This window comes from Phragmites australis, chromosome 21, assembly GCF_958298935.1.
Source record: "Phragmites australis chromosome 21, lpPhrAust1.1, whole genome shotgun sequence".
Lineage (NCBI taxonomy): Eukaryota > Viridiplantae > Streptophyta > Magnoliopsida > Poales > Poaceae > Phragmites > Phragmites australis.
This window is the reverse complement of record NC_084941.1, coordinates 17,878,667-17,897,975: the sequence shown is the minus strand read 5'-3', so window position 1 is coordinate 17,897,975 and position 19,309 is coordinate 17,878,667. Positions and strand designations below refer to the sequence as shown.

The 19,309-nt window shown below is 41.2% G+C and overlaps 1 protein-coding gene across 2 annotated transcripts; it reads left to right on the top strand.

Moving 5' to 3' along the window:
• Positions 1–223: 223 nt before the first annotated feature.
• LOC133903056 (uncharacterized) lies at positions 224–15,135 on the top strand. Of its 2 annotated transcripts, none has more exons than XM_062344400.1 (18): positions 224–511; positions 600–665; positions 794–967; positions 1,689–1,763; positions 1,844–1,967; positions 2,046–2,110; positions 2,224–2,297; positions 2,427–2,536; positions 2,736–2,773; positions 3,033–3,147; positions 3,242–3,412; positions 10,870–10,944; positions 11,091–11,200; positions 12,070–12,145; positions 12,219–12,266; positions 14,216–14,448; positions 14,555–14,689; positions 14,795–15,135. In XM_062344400.1, the coding sequence occupies exons 1-18, from the start codon at positions 302–304 to the stop codon at positions 14,930–14,932; spliced, it is 2,037 nt and encodes a 678-aa protein (XP_062200384.1). In that variant the 5' UTR covers positions 224–301; the 3' UTR covers positions 14,933–15,135. The 2 variants fall into 2 exon arrangements, with proteins under 2 accessions (XP_062200384.1, XP_062200383.1); XM_062344399.1 differs by having other exon boundaries at positions 2,424–2,536.
• Positions 15,136–19,309: the final 4,174 nt, after the last annotated feature.

Sequence of the window (19,309 nt, the reverse complement as noted above, 5' to 3'; positions counted from 1 at the left end):
CAAAACGGAAAACCAACTAAATAGCCAGGAGTGGCCCAAACTGTTTTTGGACATTACCGACACCGAAACTGTTTTAAAAAATTGCCGATTCTGTCTGAAACTGTCAGTAGTATTTGAAAGCTATCATCGACAAAACGGGAATTACCGTTTTCGTCCCTGGGGAGAGGTTGGAGGACGCAGCAGCAAATGACCAAACTCCTGTTTTATAGCAGTAGATATATTAGCGGAGAGTAGAGAAGATTATTCGACGGCACTAGCGCAGAAACCACCCCGGAGCCCTTTGCCGGAGCGGAGCAGCGCGATGTTCCGCAACAAGGTTCTCTTCCGCGCCGCCGCCTCCTCCTCCTCGTCGTCCGCGCCGCTTCCGCCGTTCCTCCTCCGCCAGCTCTCCCTCCCCGCTGCCGTCCCCATCCCCACACTCGATCTCGACATCCTCTGCTGCAGGCTCTCCCGCCGCCACCGCCTCGCCTGCCTCCCCCAGCCCCCCGCCGACTCCCTCCTCGTGTACCAGGTCTCGCCCCATCTCTTCGCACCAGAGGAGCATGTACGCGTCCGTTCTCGACGACGAATTGTAAGCCTGCGGCTTTCGATCGTTGCAGAGATGCCAGTCTCGCGAGGCGGCCGAGGCGGTCTCCGAAATCATGGCCGCGTTTCCCGGCGCCTGGGTGAGCACTTCCTCCCCTCTCGTGCCCCTCACATGTTCGACGTTTTGTTGCAATGCGCGATCGCTTGTAACTTTGTACTCGGTTTGTGACAAGCAATGTACCGGTTGGCATGGTGTTTGGCATTGTAGGTGGGCGAGGAGGAGGAGCTGGCATGTTCGGGCGCGCTGGTCGCGAAAGCGGTTGAGTGCGGACTGCGGTCTCTGATGCTTGAACATGGATGGAGGTGTCTAGGAGAGAGCATATACATCGAGTCGGCGTTTTTGGAGAATGAGGAGAGGAGTGATCTGTGTGCGGTGAATGTGGTGCGGTATTTTTTTTTTTTTTGGCTCTGCTTCCCCATAACTGGAAATGAGCATGCACGTTGGGATGGCACAATGATTAGTTAGAGGATATGGTGAAGCAATTGATGAGAAATGGTTAATTATGCAAGGCACGTGACGATTCTAGTGAACCACGTGCAACAGTAATCACAGTTTAGTTTGTGCACAGACCCGTTAGCATGGCTTGCGCTCAGTATGAAGCAAGCCTGATGCAGCTTGAACTGATGAACTTCTAGCAAAACTAACCCATAGATTGTTCAGAAACGTCAATTGTTAGTTTATTGTTAAACTTATAATTTTAAGTGCTCATTTATCTTTGATTATTTGAATAATCTTAATAACTCAATAGTTCACCTCTTCATAAGTCCTTGTGTACATTGTGGTTTCATGTCATGATCATGAACCTATAGTTGCCATCCAATTGTTTGTTGTCCAGCTACCAAAATTTAAATATGCTTTATTCAAATGGACGAACAATTTTAAATATGTAACAAGCAGCAAAAATGGGATGCTTCTTGCAGTGTTATATAAATAGATTTTCTCCTCCCCGTCCCCTTCACATGTTTGTTGCGATTCAGCTATTAAATGCTTTGGTTAGACTATTTCTACTTTTTGTTCTTTTCTACTTTACTATGAGCTTTTGATATTATGGTGTGGTTGTTATATAGTTTTCGTTATTATCTTAGTGGCCAAATTGCTACAGGAAGTTCGATTAGGGAGAAATGATGATTTTAAGTTTCTTGTATCACCTGATGCATTTCGGTTCACCACTCATAAGGTATCCCTTCAGTTTTGTTCCTATTTCCACTGTAGAGCAGAAAATAGTTCGAGTTACGAAATTCTATGTGTTGCTGTTAGATTTCTGGTGCTGCTAGCTCCCATATGATGGAAACATTCCAGCTTAAGGAGGTAGTTTTGGATAGCTGTAACTTTCTGACTGTCTGTACAACTCTTCCTACACTTCAGGAAGGACATGTTATAGGTAAATTAGAGTTTCCATATTACTTCACTTGTCAAAACAATATTTAATATTTTTTTGAGGATTTTTTTTTTTGGGTAGGATATAGTAAGATACTCCCCTCAGAACAATGCTTGGATAAGTTTATGGAGCTTTGCTCACTTAAGGTGACATACGATGTTTCTTGCCTTTTTTAAGTCTTTGTTCATTTTATGCTTCTTTTAAGAGTGGTTCCTTTGTATAACTTGTTTTCTCATTTTGCACAATTTGTGTTCTATAGCATGGGTTAGATACAAACTACAATTATCATGTAGCAGTCAAACTTACTCACGGAGCTTCATTGGAAACACAATGGTTATCTTTCCCTTAAATCCTCTCTGCATATATTGCGTTGCACTGTTAATATTGATATATTGAGCATTGCTACTTCTCAGGATCATCTCAATATGTGTCTGTTTTGTTTTGGTTTGTTCAATTAAGTAGGTTGCCTTCTTCATTTGTTCTTCAAGGTTCAGGGCTTCAACCAGCCTTAAAATCTGTAAGAGCATCAAAGGCAATGTCTTCCTTGCAATCCTTTATAGATGTATTGAAAGGTAAGGGGTTTGCTGTTTCTACCTTTTGTGAAAATATTCTGTACGAACTTTAAGCTGTCTTACATGCTTCTGGTTGTTGTGATGCCTTGAGTATATAATATTCTTTATAATCACATTTTAATGGTTCTGGAAATAATATTTATATGTGCGGGAAAGGATCGCTTGTTGAATCCTAATTAACCTTTTCTCCTTATTTCAGCTTGGAATTTCTTTGGCCAGAATCAACTAGTAATTAAGGTACATTTTGAGCAACCGACCTCTGTAACTCATTGTATCAGATTGAGTTCTTTTTCCACATCATATTATGAAGTGGCAACTAAACATATCTGCATGTGAATTGTTTCATTCTATGAATTTGCTTCATTTGTTTTAAATGGTACCATTCATATTGAACTATGATAGCTTTTATTTCTCTCTATATGGTTGTACATAGTGAGCATAGCAGCGGTCTGTTGTTTCCATGGTGGGTTAAACACTTAAACTTATACTGTTACAGGAACAATTACTACTGAACTGCACCGCAACTCTGCCTACTTGGGATAAAGCTGCAAGTAACTTGACATTACACACTGCAAGAACTGACAATTCCAAGGATCAACCATTTATTCTAGGTACATTGTGCCCAAAGAACTTACTTTCTTGTATGACTGAAAATTTTGTTTTATCACCAGCTAAATGCATACATATGTTTTTTTCTTCTACAAGACTTTCGCACCCCAAAACCTGCTGTCTTTTGTTCGTTAACTGCGAAATCGTGGGATACCAAAGTTCACAAGGTAGCTCATTCTTTGGATGACAATTACAATCTTAGTTGTACAAGTTCAATCAAGTATGGCTGTCAATCAAAACCGCATGTTCTAACCAGTTCATGCAAAGGTAAGATCAAAATGTTCTTACCTTTTATTTTTTAATCTTCATGATATACAGATAGATCAGTTCAGATGAATTAATGATGTTTCTCATTGCCTATAGTACAAATTTTATCTTTGATGAGGATTTTTGATAATTAATAATTAAGGATTTACTAGAAATACGGTATATTTTGAGGATGCAGTACTATCGTATACGTATGTGTTACCTTGTATGGTAGGCTTAACAACTGCCATGAGGTAAATAAGGCATGTGCAAATATTCTAGGCAGTTCACCATATGGAAACTATCCCCGGATCAGGAAATAATCCTCCATATAACACAATCCGGAAGGATACGCTTGAGACTTCGAGTATGGTATGTTTCCCTAACCCAACCATTAAAGGAGGGGAGAGGGTATTTCAAGGAGGGTGAGCTAGGAGCTAGAAGCCAGAGAGCCGAAAAGGAAGAGAGAAGCGATACGAGGTTGGGTACAAACAGAAACAACCCATTGAGATCCATGAAAAATTCAAGCTACGATCATATTCATCCGACAAGAAATTCAAGATCTACAATACGAGAGAACTCGTCGAGATTCATAGAAGTAGATCTAGACAATCCCATTGTAATTGTTTTCTCCCAAGATTGATCAAGGCAACACATGATATAGGGTTATTATTCTAAAGGAGGCTCGAACCTACATAAAATCCCATGTCCTCTTCGATACTCACAGTTGATGAACAAGTATCCTTACTTTAAATAAGTATTTGCATAATCGACTTTACTAATCGTTGACAACTGGTATCGCCGTGGGGATACAACAAGACATATCTTCATAAACTAAGCGCATCAAGTCTTCGACAACAGGCTTCTCTGATGTTGGGTTCTATGGCAACTTCGGACCCAACATCCACGTGAATTCCAATGAGTTGACAGAGGTCCCTCGATCTCCGATGCCAAATTTCACCTATCGAGCCCTGAAGCTCGAAGGTCAAAATGATTACTCATGTGATCATACGGCTAGTAGATCGGAAAACCCGACTAAGATTATGGCCTCAAATTCTAGTGGCCTCCACCACTGAATAGTCGCCAATATAGAGCAGGACATTCCGGAGGATGAACCTTGCTTCTCGGAGTTTGATGCAATTACAGACAAAGAAGATATGCAAGACTACTGTGTCAATATGCTCTCTGTTGATCAATAGAAGGACCTGGCGATGGTTAATCCTAGACATGAGAACCATGACGCAAGTAACAATGATGATGGGGCACGATGAGACGAGTCGAGTCCATCAAGACATCTCACACTAGCATACATTCAAGACGAGCACGAACGTCATGTGAATCTCAAGACGTTGCCTAGTCGGATGTTTTTTTGGCTCATTGGCTTGACAAGGTAATAAAGGCCAATTTATTTCTGGTACTGCCGAGCGCCTTGTGCAAAAACCCTACTCTCCGCCTAAGGGATGTTGAATACTCTAGAAGGGGCACGGTGGTTGGAGAACATTGCTGGGGTTATCAACGATACACAGCAACGAGCAGAAGCCTCTAGCTCAGCGAGATCTACCACTCAGACGAGTAGCTCATGCCGAAACAGTGCTGACCAAGTTTCCTTGGTTTTGCAGAGAGAGGCTAGACCAGCCCACAAAATGATGTACGCTCGTGACCAGTGAGCGCGTTGTACAACACCTCCCAGATATCAATCTATGCGAGATCTACGCCACAACATCAACAAACGTCGCAACAGGGTGGAACATCGAGATAGGGTTACCGGAGATCAACAAACGTCAGGCCAAGTTCCAGAAATCATGCCAATACGATGTTTTAGGGTGGGGCTACCGGAGAGCACCGCGGTGGTTACCGAGTGTTGGACCTTCACAACCAATCTCCGAGCAGTAGGCTAGCTGGATAGATTCCGACCGACACGCTGGAGAAGTACGATGGAAGCTCTAATCTGTTAGAATTCCTCAAGATCAATGCAACATCTACCCAAGAGATCGGAGTGGATGAGAAGGTTATGACCCATTACCTTCATACGACACTTAAGGGTCCGTCCGATCATGGTTCACCAATTTGTAGCATAATCGATCTACCTGTGGAAACACTTGTGTGATCTTTTCTTGGTTAACTTCCACAGATCAAAGCACTTGGTGAAAAGGAAATTGAACTTGGTCCAAGTATTCGCTAATGAATTGTCGAGTTTTCCTTCTCTGATTGCTCAAATATTTTTTGTTAGCGAGAACCTTATCATGTTGTTAAATATTAGTTGGTGTCTGTTCCCTGGTTAGATGGGTCGAGAATTTTGTTTGTTCGAGTAATAACTCGTGGGCTAATAGTCGAGTATGTTATCCTTTCGCTAATTTGATTGTTTCAGCCTAAGGATTTTTCGGGAAGGAATCTAATCGGGAAAGCACTCGAGAGGATTTAATTCAAGGCAATAAGGAAAAGGAAAGGACAATAAGAGTACATACCAAATGTAAGTTTATCTAATTGTCATCGGTTACATCATCATACTCAATATTGTTTACAATGGAGTTAGCTATCGGAGTACAACCATTGATAAGATGTCGTGCCTCCCAAACCCCATAATTGAAGTCCTTAGCAAACACCGATAAGTTGAGATTAGAATAGTGGCTCTTGAGACAACCCAACATATCAGAGATGCATTCAAAAGTCAACTCTTTTATCTACTTGATGCTCCATCGATGAAGGATGAGTGAGGCCTCTTGGACTTCTCGGCTAGCCACGTGAGGTGGAAAGTGTAGCCTTCCTATGTATGCTCGAGAGGAGAGTCAACTCTCAACTTAAATTTCTCCATCGAGGTGTTAAACAAGTTGAAAGTAGTCGCTAACATCGACTAGAGAGAAAAGAGCGTGGACTTGGCGACTATAGCCTCCTTTTGAGCCAAACTCCTGGTGGCTTGCAGTTGCTTCTTCTCGAAGGCAAAGACTGAAAAAGAATTTACTTAAGTCATTAATGCAACTTCGTAATAAAAATTCCGACTAGTTTGGTCGAAGATTTACCCAAGAGGTCCCTTTTCAATGCAACTACATCAGTCGAGTGGGCAGTGTCCTTCTTGGTGGAGGCGCCTAGAATCTCCATGCACTCCTTCTCGAGACGTGCGGTCTTGGCTTTCTCCTCTGCCAACTCAAGTTGGAGTCGTTGTACTTTGCTGGCAGAGGAAAGTGAGGCCTTGGCCTCAAGTTCAGCATACCACCTAGGCTTGAAAACGGAGTGGATATTTTCCGTTCTGTATCCGGGAAAACGGATACGCATGGTCTTATCCAGATAGGGATAAGGATATGGAAACGAAAACGCTTTTTGGGCCGGATACGGATACGGAAACGGATATTCAGTCAGATTCAAAACGGATAATATCCGTTTTCAGTTTTTCAGATTCAAAACTTAGAGATAACAAGATTCAAATGGCTATATTTTCCAAGCTATAAGTCTGATTTACAATATGACTGTACCATTATTATCCTTGTAATTAAATCTACAAAAAAAGACCTCACTTGGCTATATTTTGATAGGAAAAAATTTATATGACATGTCATACTCTCAATTGCCTCAAATTTTGGTATGGTTGCAATCCAAATTTATGCATAATTGAAGAAATCTTTATGATTTGATAGATATCCAGATCCGTATTTGTATTCGATTCGTATTCGCACCATATTTGTTTTCGATACTGTCCATATTCGTGATTTCCGTATTCATTTTCTTTTCTGATGAAAAATAAGGATAAGGATATGACCATTATCCATCTGTATCCGATCTGTTTTCATCCCTAATACCACCTGTACATCATTTGCAAAGCTCTTGCACAACGGATTATGGCCTACAAAGTAAAGTAAATGGTTAGGCAAAAAGAACTTTCAAGTAGGCCGTTCGTAAGTATGAGTAACTTGGACAACAGTTGAAGGTCTGTCTTCGTGAAGGGTTGGCAAGGGAGTCGAGCTAGATTACTTGATAATCTCCGACCAACTCGTCAGTGACTGGCCATCGAGCGGGCCAACTCCAAGAACACCACCGGCCATTGTTGTACCGGTGGAAATCTTAGTTGTTGTCCCGAGAGGGTGATCCACGCTCGGGGATTCCATCGCAGCCGCATTGCTTTCAGAGATGACTGTCACGACCGTTATCGTTTCCAAGAGGTTTCCTTGGACCCAGTTTCGACATTGGTCAAGGTTGTGGTAGCCGCCATTACGGGAACAATGATAGGCTCTTGTGCCTGCAAAACAAGTTGGGGATCACTCCCTGAGCTCGGAGCCGATGACTGAGACAAGAATATTGAAGAGAATTTCGATAAGGAAGAAAATCAAAATTGTAGCAAAACTATGAAACTTACCTTGGGGTTTTAAACATGAACTTGAGGGAGGGCTTCACCCTCACCTTGAGAGAAGGAACTCCCGAGTTGGCAGGTTCAGCCCCAGACTCAGGAGGGGAGATCACCAGAGCGGCACTTTTCTCTTCAGACCTCTTTTTTGATGACTCCAGCCGAGGCATCCTTTGCTTGCTTTGATACTTCTACTTGACGCAAATTCGAGTCCTTTTGGATTTGTTCCATAAACGAAGACTACTCGAGTTGCTGAAGTTTTTCAAAGGACGAGAGTGAACTTCGAATGTGGGGAACTCGGGATAGAAAATTTTACCTCAGGCAAAGTTCACAGGGGGGACGTGGACAGTCACATTCTCGAACTTCGTCTCCGAGTCGTCCACCGTGATACGTGCCTTCTTCTTGCATTGGGTCAGGGTCGGGTTACCTTGGGTTGGGGGAGATCTGGTAGTCTTTTTTTCCCAACCACTAGACCCTTGGCCGAAGACCTTTGTCGAGCCGCCTGTAGAGTCGGCACAATTTGGGGGAGGACCTGCAAGGACTAACATATGCATTATTACCCGGGGGATAACATGAAAAATACGATAAGATAAAAAAGAATTATCTGAACTTCCGCTACCCTTCGGGTGGCAAGTCGCATAGAGCTTTTGGAGCTTCATCTCTGATATCTGTTGGGGCCTTGTCGAGGAGATACCACTCTCTTATTGGCAGCACTTGAGGACAACTCTGCAAGAAGACAATTGCATTTAGGATCTGCATATGTACAGGCGGAGATAATAAGATGACGAACTTACTTTGTCAATGTCCCTTGTCGAGTCTTGATGTCCCGAGTAGAGCCACATTGGGTGTTCTCGAGAATTCAATGGACTGATTCGTCTAGCGCCAGTCCCAGGGCATCAGACCTTGAGCCTTGAGGTCCTTGATGTGATCGACGAGTACCTGGAGTTGTTGGCTCACCTCAAGAGGTTCTTGCCAGTTTGCAATTGGTTTCATTTGGACACCCTTGTACTCGAGCGTGCCCAGGGCAAGGTACTCGCGGTAGAATTACTGCTTATGCCATCTCGACCATGATGACTTCATCGTGATGTCAATATAATCGCTGATGAGGCCCTCGCGGAGGCGGAACCTGCAGCTCCTGCAGCTTAAATCTGCTTTAGGTGGTAGAAGTATCTGAAGAAGAGCACGAGCGGTTTCACCCTCATGAAGGATTCACAGAGGTGAGCTAAGATGCTCAACATTGTGATGGAGTTGTAGTTGAGGTTGATGAGATGAAGGCCATAGAAATTGAAGATTTCTTTGAAGAAATCTGAGGCGGGTGATGGAGTTGCAGTTGAGGTTGATGAGATCGAGGTTGTAGAAATTGAAGATTTCTTTGAAGAAATCCGAGGTTGGGAGATGAAAGTCGTAATGGACGAAGGCCTCAAACACCACGATCATTCCAATGTTTAGGGTTGGAAACTTTTCCCTCTACTTGCCTCCAAGGAATCAGACTCTTGGGGGCGATCTGTCCTTCTTTCACCATCTTTTGGGTGTGAGCATTGGAGATCTAAGGTCTCCAAGATGGTCCACATGTTGTTGGAAGACGCTATTGGAGATTCTAGGGCTGGAGGTTGAAGAAAGGGGAGAATATTTGCTCGAAGACGAGAAGTCTGAGAGTTTTGAGTGCAGGAATGCAGAAGGTAACCTTTAGGCTTCTGCGGTCGGATGTAGTTCCCGACTAGGTATGCCTATACGAGTAGGACTCTATTTGGTTGGAGGAGCTTTTCGATTATAAAAAGTTCCATTCAATTGGAGATGATTCCTAACTAGGAAGAACATTTTTTTTTTGCCAAGAACCATCCCAACTATGTGAGTTCTAGTACGATCGGATCCTTGACTATGTATAATCCAGTCACCCTCTTCTGAGCAAAGTTAGAGGGCTAGCTGATTTGATAATTAGTAATTAAGGATTTACTAGAAATACAGTATATCCTAAGGATGGGGTACCATTGTACGCGTATCTATTACCTTATATGATAGATTTAATAACCGCCATGAGGTGCAGATATTCCAAACAGTTCATCGTGTTTCACACGGAAATTATCTCCGGACCAGAAAAAAAATCCTCCAGATAACACAATGTAGGAAGGATACGCTTGAGACTTCGAGTATGGTATGCATCCCTGACCCAACTATATTAAGCAGGGGAGGGGGTATGTCAAGGAGGGGGAGGCAAGAGCCAAAAGCCAGAGGGAGCCAAAAATGAAGAGAGAAACGATACGAGGTCGAATAGAAGCAGAAATAACTCATTGAGATTCACAACAGATTCAAGCCACGATTATATTCATCCGACAAGAACTTCCAGATCTAGAACATGAGAGAACTTATCGAGATTCATAGGAGAAGATCTAGACATAACCCTCATTGTAATTGTCTTATCCTAAGATTAATCAAGCAACACAGGGCATAGGGTCATTAAGGGAGGCCCGAACCTATATAAAATTTTGTGTCCTCCTTGGTACACATAGTTGACGAACATGTATCACTACTTTAAATAAGGATTTGCTTAATTGACTTTACTAATCATCGACAATATTAAAAAGAGGTTGTCTATCTTTGTTTGCCTCGTGACATTCACAATTGGAGTGAGTGCATTTTTTTAGGAGAACAGTAGGGGAGGACCCTACTGAGTATATTGATATATAAATAGAGGTATCTGTAGCAGGGGTCTTACAAGACAAAATTTTCAAGGATAAACAAGGCCCATAGGACTTGACTGCTAAACATGATGACATTTAAGACTACTCTTCAACCAATGTTATTCGAATTTAGTCATCTTTCCAGATGTGGTAAAAACTTCTTAGTAGCCCTTTCTTTTAGGAACACTATATCTGAATCCAACATTATCTTCCAACTATGCTAGTTAGGAGGCACCTTGTCAAATATTTTTATATTCCTCTGCAGCCAAATATTCCAGCATGCCAATATAATAATCTCTTTGAAGATCAGTTTTCCTGTCAACTGTCCTCCAATCTTACAATGATCTCAAGAGAGCGATTCCAGCTAACGTCTGTTAAATCAGAATACTGTCTTCTATGCAGTACTAATTGTATTGCAGAGTGCAGATTTAGACCATCTGTTGCTTCTATACTAAAATCTTATGCAGCACAAGTTACTCTGTTGAAGCCTTCGTTCAGCAGAACTAAACCAGCAGAAAAGAGGAAAATGAGATATTCATCAGGTAAACATTATTAGTTTATTACAATTATAAATGCACATGCATCAATGATCCTGATCACATTGTTGATTCATATTTCTTAATTATTTAATTTTCTATTCCATTAAAAAAATGGGATTTCCCCTCACTTGTAATTGTTGTTGCATTAGAACATCCTGATGCTGATAATTCAAACAAATCAAGTCATCCTGATGCTGCAGCAAGCCATGCTAATCCTGTTACTTCATCAAGTGCAATTCTACACATGCCAGTCATTCAGGTATGGACTTAGCCAATAAACACAATAGACCCAGTGTGCATGGCCAATTATAATTTGCCAAATGAAATACTGTTATGTGTGGGGTCCAACAGAGGCGCTTTTGTGCCTGATGCCACAATAGCTGCAGAGAAGGTGCCTGGCAAGGACATGCTACTGTAGCGTGTCTGGCAATGGAATATGATGGGAAATTGAAGGAAACCGATGTGGTGTTGTCATGTGGGGTTCAGCAGGTTGACAGCTGGGTATGCAGCGTGAGTAGTAGTGGGCCATGTTGGTCAGTGTATAGACGAACATGTATCTGTATCAGATTATCGGTAAAGAAATGTGGAATTCCCTCTGCCCAATCTATTTCTTCCTCCTCCCCAAGTCTCTCCTTCTATATATCAATCTACTCTAAATCTACCTAAAATTCACTGGAAACTTCCCATGGCAGAGTCCACCGACGTGGAACATTTCAGGTACGATTGTAACAGGTTCTGTTCATGTGGCAGCAGCAGTTATAGGGTTAAAAAGGTGTCTATTTTTTTGGTAAGGTTAGTTTGCTATGATCAAGTTTTTTTTCCCCCTTTCTATCCTCTTTATAAAGGAGGGTTTTTGCTGCATTTGAAAGGCAATCAGTTCCTTTAGTTTCTCTGCTTTCTTCACACAGCTTTTGGGCTCATCACAGATTGGCATATCTTTTTGAATGACAATTAGTACGTCAAACTTGCTGTCCATATCATGATCCGCTTACTTCATATCATGATATGTATGCAATTGTACTAGACTTTCCTTTTCTATTATAAAAATAAGAAAAATATTTATATCAATGTGCATATCTTTTTCTATTGGAAACATGATTTTTGAGCATGTCTCAATCATCATTACAGGTTTCTGAAAATCATGAAAGAAAGCATGCAGAGTTATTGAAGAACAGTTGTGGAGGAGGTGGAGGAATTGCAAAAGGTAAACTGTTCCATCTTCACATATCTATTGTTAGACAAAGTATGGAATCTAATGTTCCTTATTTACTGTGCAGTGCAACAAGGTTATCTAGAAAAGAGGAATTTGGACACAAGAAAGAAGATAAGTCCTTTATCTTTTCTATATTTGCGTTATAAGAAAATACTGCTAATTGTAACAAATAATAAATTGCAAAAAATAAACCTTGATCTACAAAAGTGTAAAAACAATTTGAGTATTTCAAAACCATTGTAGAGGAAAACATCTTGAGATTAGCCTCATAGATATCTCGTACTTCAGTCTAACCATGCATCTCGATGTACTCAAATAAGGGGGAGCAGCACAGGTCAATGACTCTGTTGCTTTGGTTTTATTTTTATTTTCTGGTCCATTTTTGTGATACTCATGATCATCCCGTTGGAATTTTCAGATAGAAAATTTGTAATCTTGAGGCTTTCCTAAATTCTAGAAACTAGTTACAAATTGGGGAAGAGATAGGGGTGGGACCCACTTGTCATTTGGAGGAAGATAGGAAGGAGCTCATCTGTTGCAACAAACAAATAGGGAAAGCCCAAGATTGGAGTCTACTATTCCCCACCTCCACCATCGAGAGAAGCTACAGTTTCATTGAATTCGTACTGTCAGGACCGCTTCTCACCTCCACCAACCACCTCACCTTCTGGGGTGCCCCATTTTCATCTAGGTGGTTGCTGGCATCACTGTGTGCGCTCCAGTATGGCGTGGTTAGTCTTGCTTTGTGCTTCTCTGTGATGTACGAGCACTTGACCTGTGCTTGTATTCCTTTGGTGCATGGTGCTGCTACTTCCTTAGCCTCACTCCATCGTTCATCTTGCCACGTTCGTCAGATAGGGGAAGCAACTAAGGCAAATATCTGTGAATCTGGTTTTCCTGTGCTGGAATAGAAAACTAAATACTGCTCTGTCACTAATGCTTAACTTCCGATCTTCTTTAGTTGTTTGTATGGGATTGCACTGCATCTTAAGTTGGAGTCATAGAGTATCAGCTTTGTTTTGTTCTTTACACTGACGCATTACTTAATTTAGTGAGCTGAATTTTTGACATGTTAAGGTGGATTCTGGCTTATAACCTATCTTTACTTACTCTAAATATTTCGTGAGAAGCAAACACTAGAATGATGCAAACACTAGATAATCTCCTTTGTAGTTATGTTACTGTTCAGAAATAATCCTGTGAAGGTTTTCTGGTCAAATTCTTTTTACAGTTCTTTCTGTTCTCCTCTGTCTGTGAATTATAGTAGTGGTAGGAAGACCAATAGGAGCAACACTTGAAATGGCAATCCATAAAAAAACACCAATACTAAGATCAGCTAAAACAAAACAATATCCCAGAGGGATAACTAAAAAACTTAATGAAATGGATATGACCGCTATAGAGGATCCAATGCTAAATAAAGGAATATCTCCTCATGATGGGAGGATATCCTCTTTAAAAAGTAGCTTAGGTCCATCTGCTATAGCTTGAAGCAGTCCCAGCCTCCCAGGGGGGCATCATATTCAGAACCAATACGTTGTTGTATGATGCGGATATTTCTCTAACCACACAATCTAGTGGTTCACTGAATAAGAAGTTATGCAGTTGACTAGAATTCTCCACTTTCATCATTTTCTGCAAAGCTGCTGTTATTTTGAGTTTCATAACATGGTAATCCTTTCCCTGTAATTATACTAGAGTCGGAGTGGCAGCTTGCACTTGTTTCTTGGTCTTGCATGCTGATGACATAAAAAGGGAACTCTGGTCTTCTTTTGCTCCATTTTACATGCTGTCGGCTGTCAAGCCTTGCATGTCTGGACTCTAGAGTGCCTGCTTCACTCTTTACAATTATTTCGAAGCTAATTTTGGAATTAAATGTGCAGAAAACCTTTTTTCCTTATTCAAATAGATTTCCTCCCTAACTTTATTGTGTTTCTTAATCTAACAGATGCATCATAAATATTTTTGTTTCTGGACTTGCATGCATTAGAGTGGTCCAGCGTGGTTGGCTGGTTGCTAGTTCTCTAGGGCTAAATCAGATGTTAATTTCTTTTTTGCACAGCAAAGAATATACACCAGGTATGCCGGAAGTGGCAAAAGCAATACAAGATATTGACAAAGTTGTGCTTACCACAAAGGTACTAAACCCAACATTGAAGTCTGTGGTTGCCAAGGATGAGGTAACTGCAGAAGCAAAGACAACGGCCAAGAAAGATCTTGACAAGAAAGAGTTAATTGCTGTGACGAAACAGAAAACAGTGTCCGAAGCTGTCAAAGATGAATTTGCTAGAAAGGTGATTAATCAAAATTTCTTCTGTAAATGATAAACTTCGGTAACTATATAATTATATATCTTGTGATTTGAACAATGAATTCATAGTTTGGGTCGAACTCTTTCAGGTCAGAGGTTATCAAAATGATGAGCTTAACAAAAAGGTAACAAAGGCGAGAGCAAAGCCAGTTGACAAGGATATTTTGAATTCAGCAGCGAGGACAAAAGCAAAGCCCGATGTCAACGATGAGTTAATCGCAAAGGTGGCAGTCAATTTTTTCCCTTTTTCCTCTCATACAATACCTGAAGATAGTTATATATGTATCAGCTGCCTTTAATGACAAGTGCTTGACGTTGAATACATTCAGGTGATAGATCATCATCGGCGAGGTGAGCTGCGTTTACTCACGGTTGCTGATCTGAAGTGCTTCCTTGGTGCGAAAAAAGCAAAGGTTGGGGGAACAAAAGAAGTGCTAATCCAAAGGGCGACTGAACTCCTTGCTTGACAGATGTATTGCTGTTAACATGTTACTACGTAAGACGTTCAACCTAACATGTGAAGTTATGCAAAGTACATAGTTTTTTTGGATGGCTACTTGGTGCTCCTGTAAAGTGAAGCTACTTCCTCTACTACATGTTCATTTTTATAGAATGTGAATATGATGTTGCTCCCTCCAGTAAACAATACTCGACAATTTGGACATTCCAATATGTATTTTGACCACTACTTTATATTATAATATATTTGTAAAATCCAATAAATTTATAAGATGAAAGTATTTTTGAGACAAATCTACAAGTGACTTTCATGACTAAATATTTTAAAAGTTATTGATAGGCAAAGTTTTAAAAATTAAACCTTTTTGTTCAAAATGTAACTATTGGTGACTAGAGGGAATAGTTCATTTTGTATGCTACTTGCTAGGCTGCAACCCTCATTGGATGATTGATGTGCCTATTTGACACTTCAATTTCCATGTAAAATACCAAAAGATCTCTATTTAGCACCCGTCCAGTTTATTTCTTGCTATATGGCCCTCTGGTTAAACTTTTTCTCGCGCCATAAGCTTATTACATTCAAGGCAGAGTTTGTATTGACACTATTACTCGCTTGAGCACTTCTACTAGACAAAAAAACGAGTGAACGAACCACAACCGGAATTGCCACTTAAGTAACACCAGCTAGACATCACAATTTACTTCCCAAAATGGACCCAATTTTGGTTGGAGTAATGACGTATGTTGCACCCAGCAAGTGCAGCCTGCAACAGGCGCTAACCGTAGCTCTGAATAAACCTCGTGAATAAATTATAAAACCTCGTGAATAAATTATATGCAGCGGTGCTATAGATACATCCTCATGCAGCACCACTTGAATGACCATCACTTGTCCTCAATATGGATCTCGAAGCGCTGGTGAGATTCACTCAACGCTAATCATATATGTCAAGTAACAAACATATATGATAATTTTTCATTTTGGTAAGATCTACCGTTTTGATATTCACATTGAGAGCAAGTGACGACAATTTAGGTGGTGCTGCACGAGGATGCATCTGTAACACCGTTGTATAGAATTCATAAACCTGTGTCACGGTCTGCAATAGGGTTGCTAATGTGTAGGGTTTGGGTTACCCAACTAATATCCATGCCCATACCCTGAAGTTTAGCAGCAATGGGTAAAGAAATGTACAGTACATGATCGATTCACGTAATATTTGATAGGTGACTCGTTATAATTTACCTATAAAATTGTATTAATAATTTATGAATTTCTGAATATCTCATGCAAATGATCGCAATTTGATAGGTGCCCCGGAGTGCCTCCGGTAAAACAGGTATAACTTTTGTATACGAACTCCGATTTTGATTTTTTTGTACTCTACGGTCATAGATACAGAAAAAGTTACATCTATTTCTCCCTCACTTTGACAGGTTCGGCGATTTTTTTGAGGCCAAAAATGGTTTGGAAGATTGAGTTCTTGCACCAGAAGTTTCTGCACCATTTTCGGAACACGCGTTTATGTCCATAGCCGCCACCCTTTACATCAAACTTGAGCAAAAATTATATATATATTCTATTCTAATGCTGCTGAGGTAATAAAAAATAAGAAAAAAATAAAAAATTAGTGAACTAAGTATCTATGACTATTATCATTAGTGATGGGTCATAACATGATATGTCACTGATGTCAGCTCATAAGTGATGGGTCACAATTTGACCAGTCACTTATGAGTGCCCAAGATGACCTATCACTTATTACTTATCATAAGTGACGGGTCAAATTGTGACCCATCACTTATGACCTGTCAATCCCCGTGCTCTTATTGATTTCCTACCTTTACCTCCTTCTGAAACTCTGAATTTGGATCCTACACAACGTGCTGAATTTATTCTAAATATGCATGAAACAACTAAAGAAAATATTAAAAAAATGAATGAGAAATATAGAGCTTATGGTAGCCAGGGTAGAAAACATTTAACTTTTGAACCTGGTGCTCTTGTTTGGTTACACTTGCATAAAGATCGATTTCCTGAGTTGAGAAAATATAAATTGATGCCTCGAGCTGATGGTCTTTTTAAAGTTCTTCAGAAGATTAATAATAATGCATATAAGCTTGAGTTGCTTGTAGATTTTGGGGTTAGTCCCACATTTAACATTTCAGATTTAAAACCATATTTTAGAGAGGAAGATGAGGTTGCGTCGAGGACGACTCCAATTCAAGAGGGGGAGGATGATGAGGACATCACTCATTTAGATACACACACTACATGTGATCCTCCGGTGATTGATCCATTACAAGGACCGATTACACGGGCTCGTGCACGTCGTTTAACTCATGGGGTGAATTCGTTACTCGTTGTCCATACTACTAATTATAAGGATGAGATGCTACTCAATTTTTGTGAACTTTTTATGCTTAGGAATATGGGAGAAGCACCTATGGAACAGCCAAGTCGGACGGGGCTCAAGCCAACTTCAAGTCAGAGTCGGAACTCGGTTCGGATTCAGCAGACAACGCCGCACTAAAACGGCCATAACTACTTCATATGGAGTCTAAATAAGGTGTTCTTTGATGCGTTGGAAAGCTAAGGATGATAGCTTTGTTTTGGTATTGGTCCCAGCTCCAGATTCACGGTGGATTATTTTGTGTCATCAAAACAATGTGCTGTGTCACAATTTTGGTCCATATCGGGCCTTGTAAACGTGTTCGTGTTTAAGACCAAGTTGTGGACGCCCCCTGGTCGCCCAAAACCCTAGCACGCCCCTCTTCATATATCTAGCAGTCATCGTCATAGACTTTTTAAGTTTTGCTTAGATTAATCTGTCATTGAACAGTTTCGCCGTCGTTTGGTTTGTGAAACCCCAACTCGTGAGTTTAATCATATTTGCAATTTCAGATTGTGTTCTTCCGTGTTCTTGCTTGTGTTCTCGATTTGCTTGTAGGAATTAGCCTTTTGGTGAGGTCAATCGTGCCACGCTCGATTGATAACCAATGGAGTAGTGGTGTAGCGATTGCAAGGGTTGCGTTCTGTCCTGATCGGAAGCCTTGGATTGTCAACGTCAAGTCTCCACCAATCGACTTACCATTACCTAATGGAAGATCGGGTCTAATCCTCTCATCAACTTCGACCACAACTAGAGCTCAACCTCGAGTCCGAGTAGACTTAGTCTTCGAGGGGTGATGTCTGGGTAAGGTTGTGGTGCTTCTCCCACGTTCCTAAGCAATAAAACATCACAAAAATTTAGTAGTAATCCATTAAAGGAAGCATGAACAGCAAGGAATGAGTTCACCTGGTGGTCTAATTATCATGCACGTGCTCTTATAATTGGACCTTGTATGATTTGAGTAGTGGTGTAGTGGTTCCGTGCTTCATGCATGTACTCTTGTAATTGGTTCTTGTATGATTTGAGCACGTGCTTCTTGGCACGGTTGATAACCATAGAGTAGTGGTGTAGTGGTTGCGAAGGTTCTCGATCTGTTCTGTTCGGAGCCTTTGGATCATCAATGTTGAAGCTCCACCAATCGACTTATCATATTACCTTTTGTAAGATTGGGCAAACGTGCATCAAGTGGTATCACAGCCTCAGTTGCCCGTTAGGTAATCTCAGTTATCCCCTTTGTTTTGTCGTTTTCCATTACCTAGAGTACAGAAAATTGCACCACCAAAATATTTATATCTTAGTTTTTTCGCTGTCCAAACCACTTTGAGCCTTCACAATTTTGTTTTTAGTATTTGTGTTGTTGAGTTTGAGTCCTTCCTCGGTGTCTTTGTTGCTAGTCGAGTCATTGTGATCTAGTTTCTAGAGTCGAGTCTTGCTGTTTAGTCGCTTTAACCATCTACTCAAGTTCGACCACTAGTCGAGTCGACCATCAAGTCGTGTTTGACCACTAGTCACTTTAACCATCTACTCGAGTTTGATCACTAGTTGAGTCGACCATCAAGTCGTGTTCGACCTAGTCGCTTCAACCATCTACTCAAGTTCGACCACTAGTCGAGTCGACCATTTGCTCGGGGTCCCAACCAGTCACACCGACCACCCACTCGGGGTCCCAACCAGTCACTCGGGGTCCCACCACCCACTCGGGCTCCCGACCAATCACTCTGATCACCCACTCGGGGTTCCGACTAGTCACTCCGACCACATAGTCAAAATCGCCCAACTTCTTGAATCTGACCATCCTTTGAGGTTCGACTACCTAGTCGGATTCAACTATCCACTCGTTTTCGCCTCCACAACCTAGTCGGAGTCTATCTATTTCTGGCTGCTCTCGGACACCCTACAAACTCATCATATCAAGCATTGCCCGATGAAGTTTGAGTATCACTCGATAGCCCGAACAGAGGTAGCCAAAGGTTAGAGGGAGGGAGGGAGTAT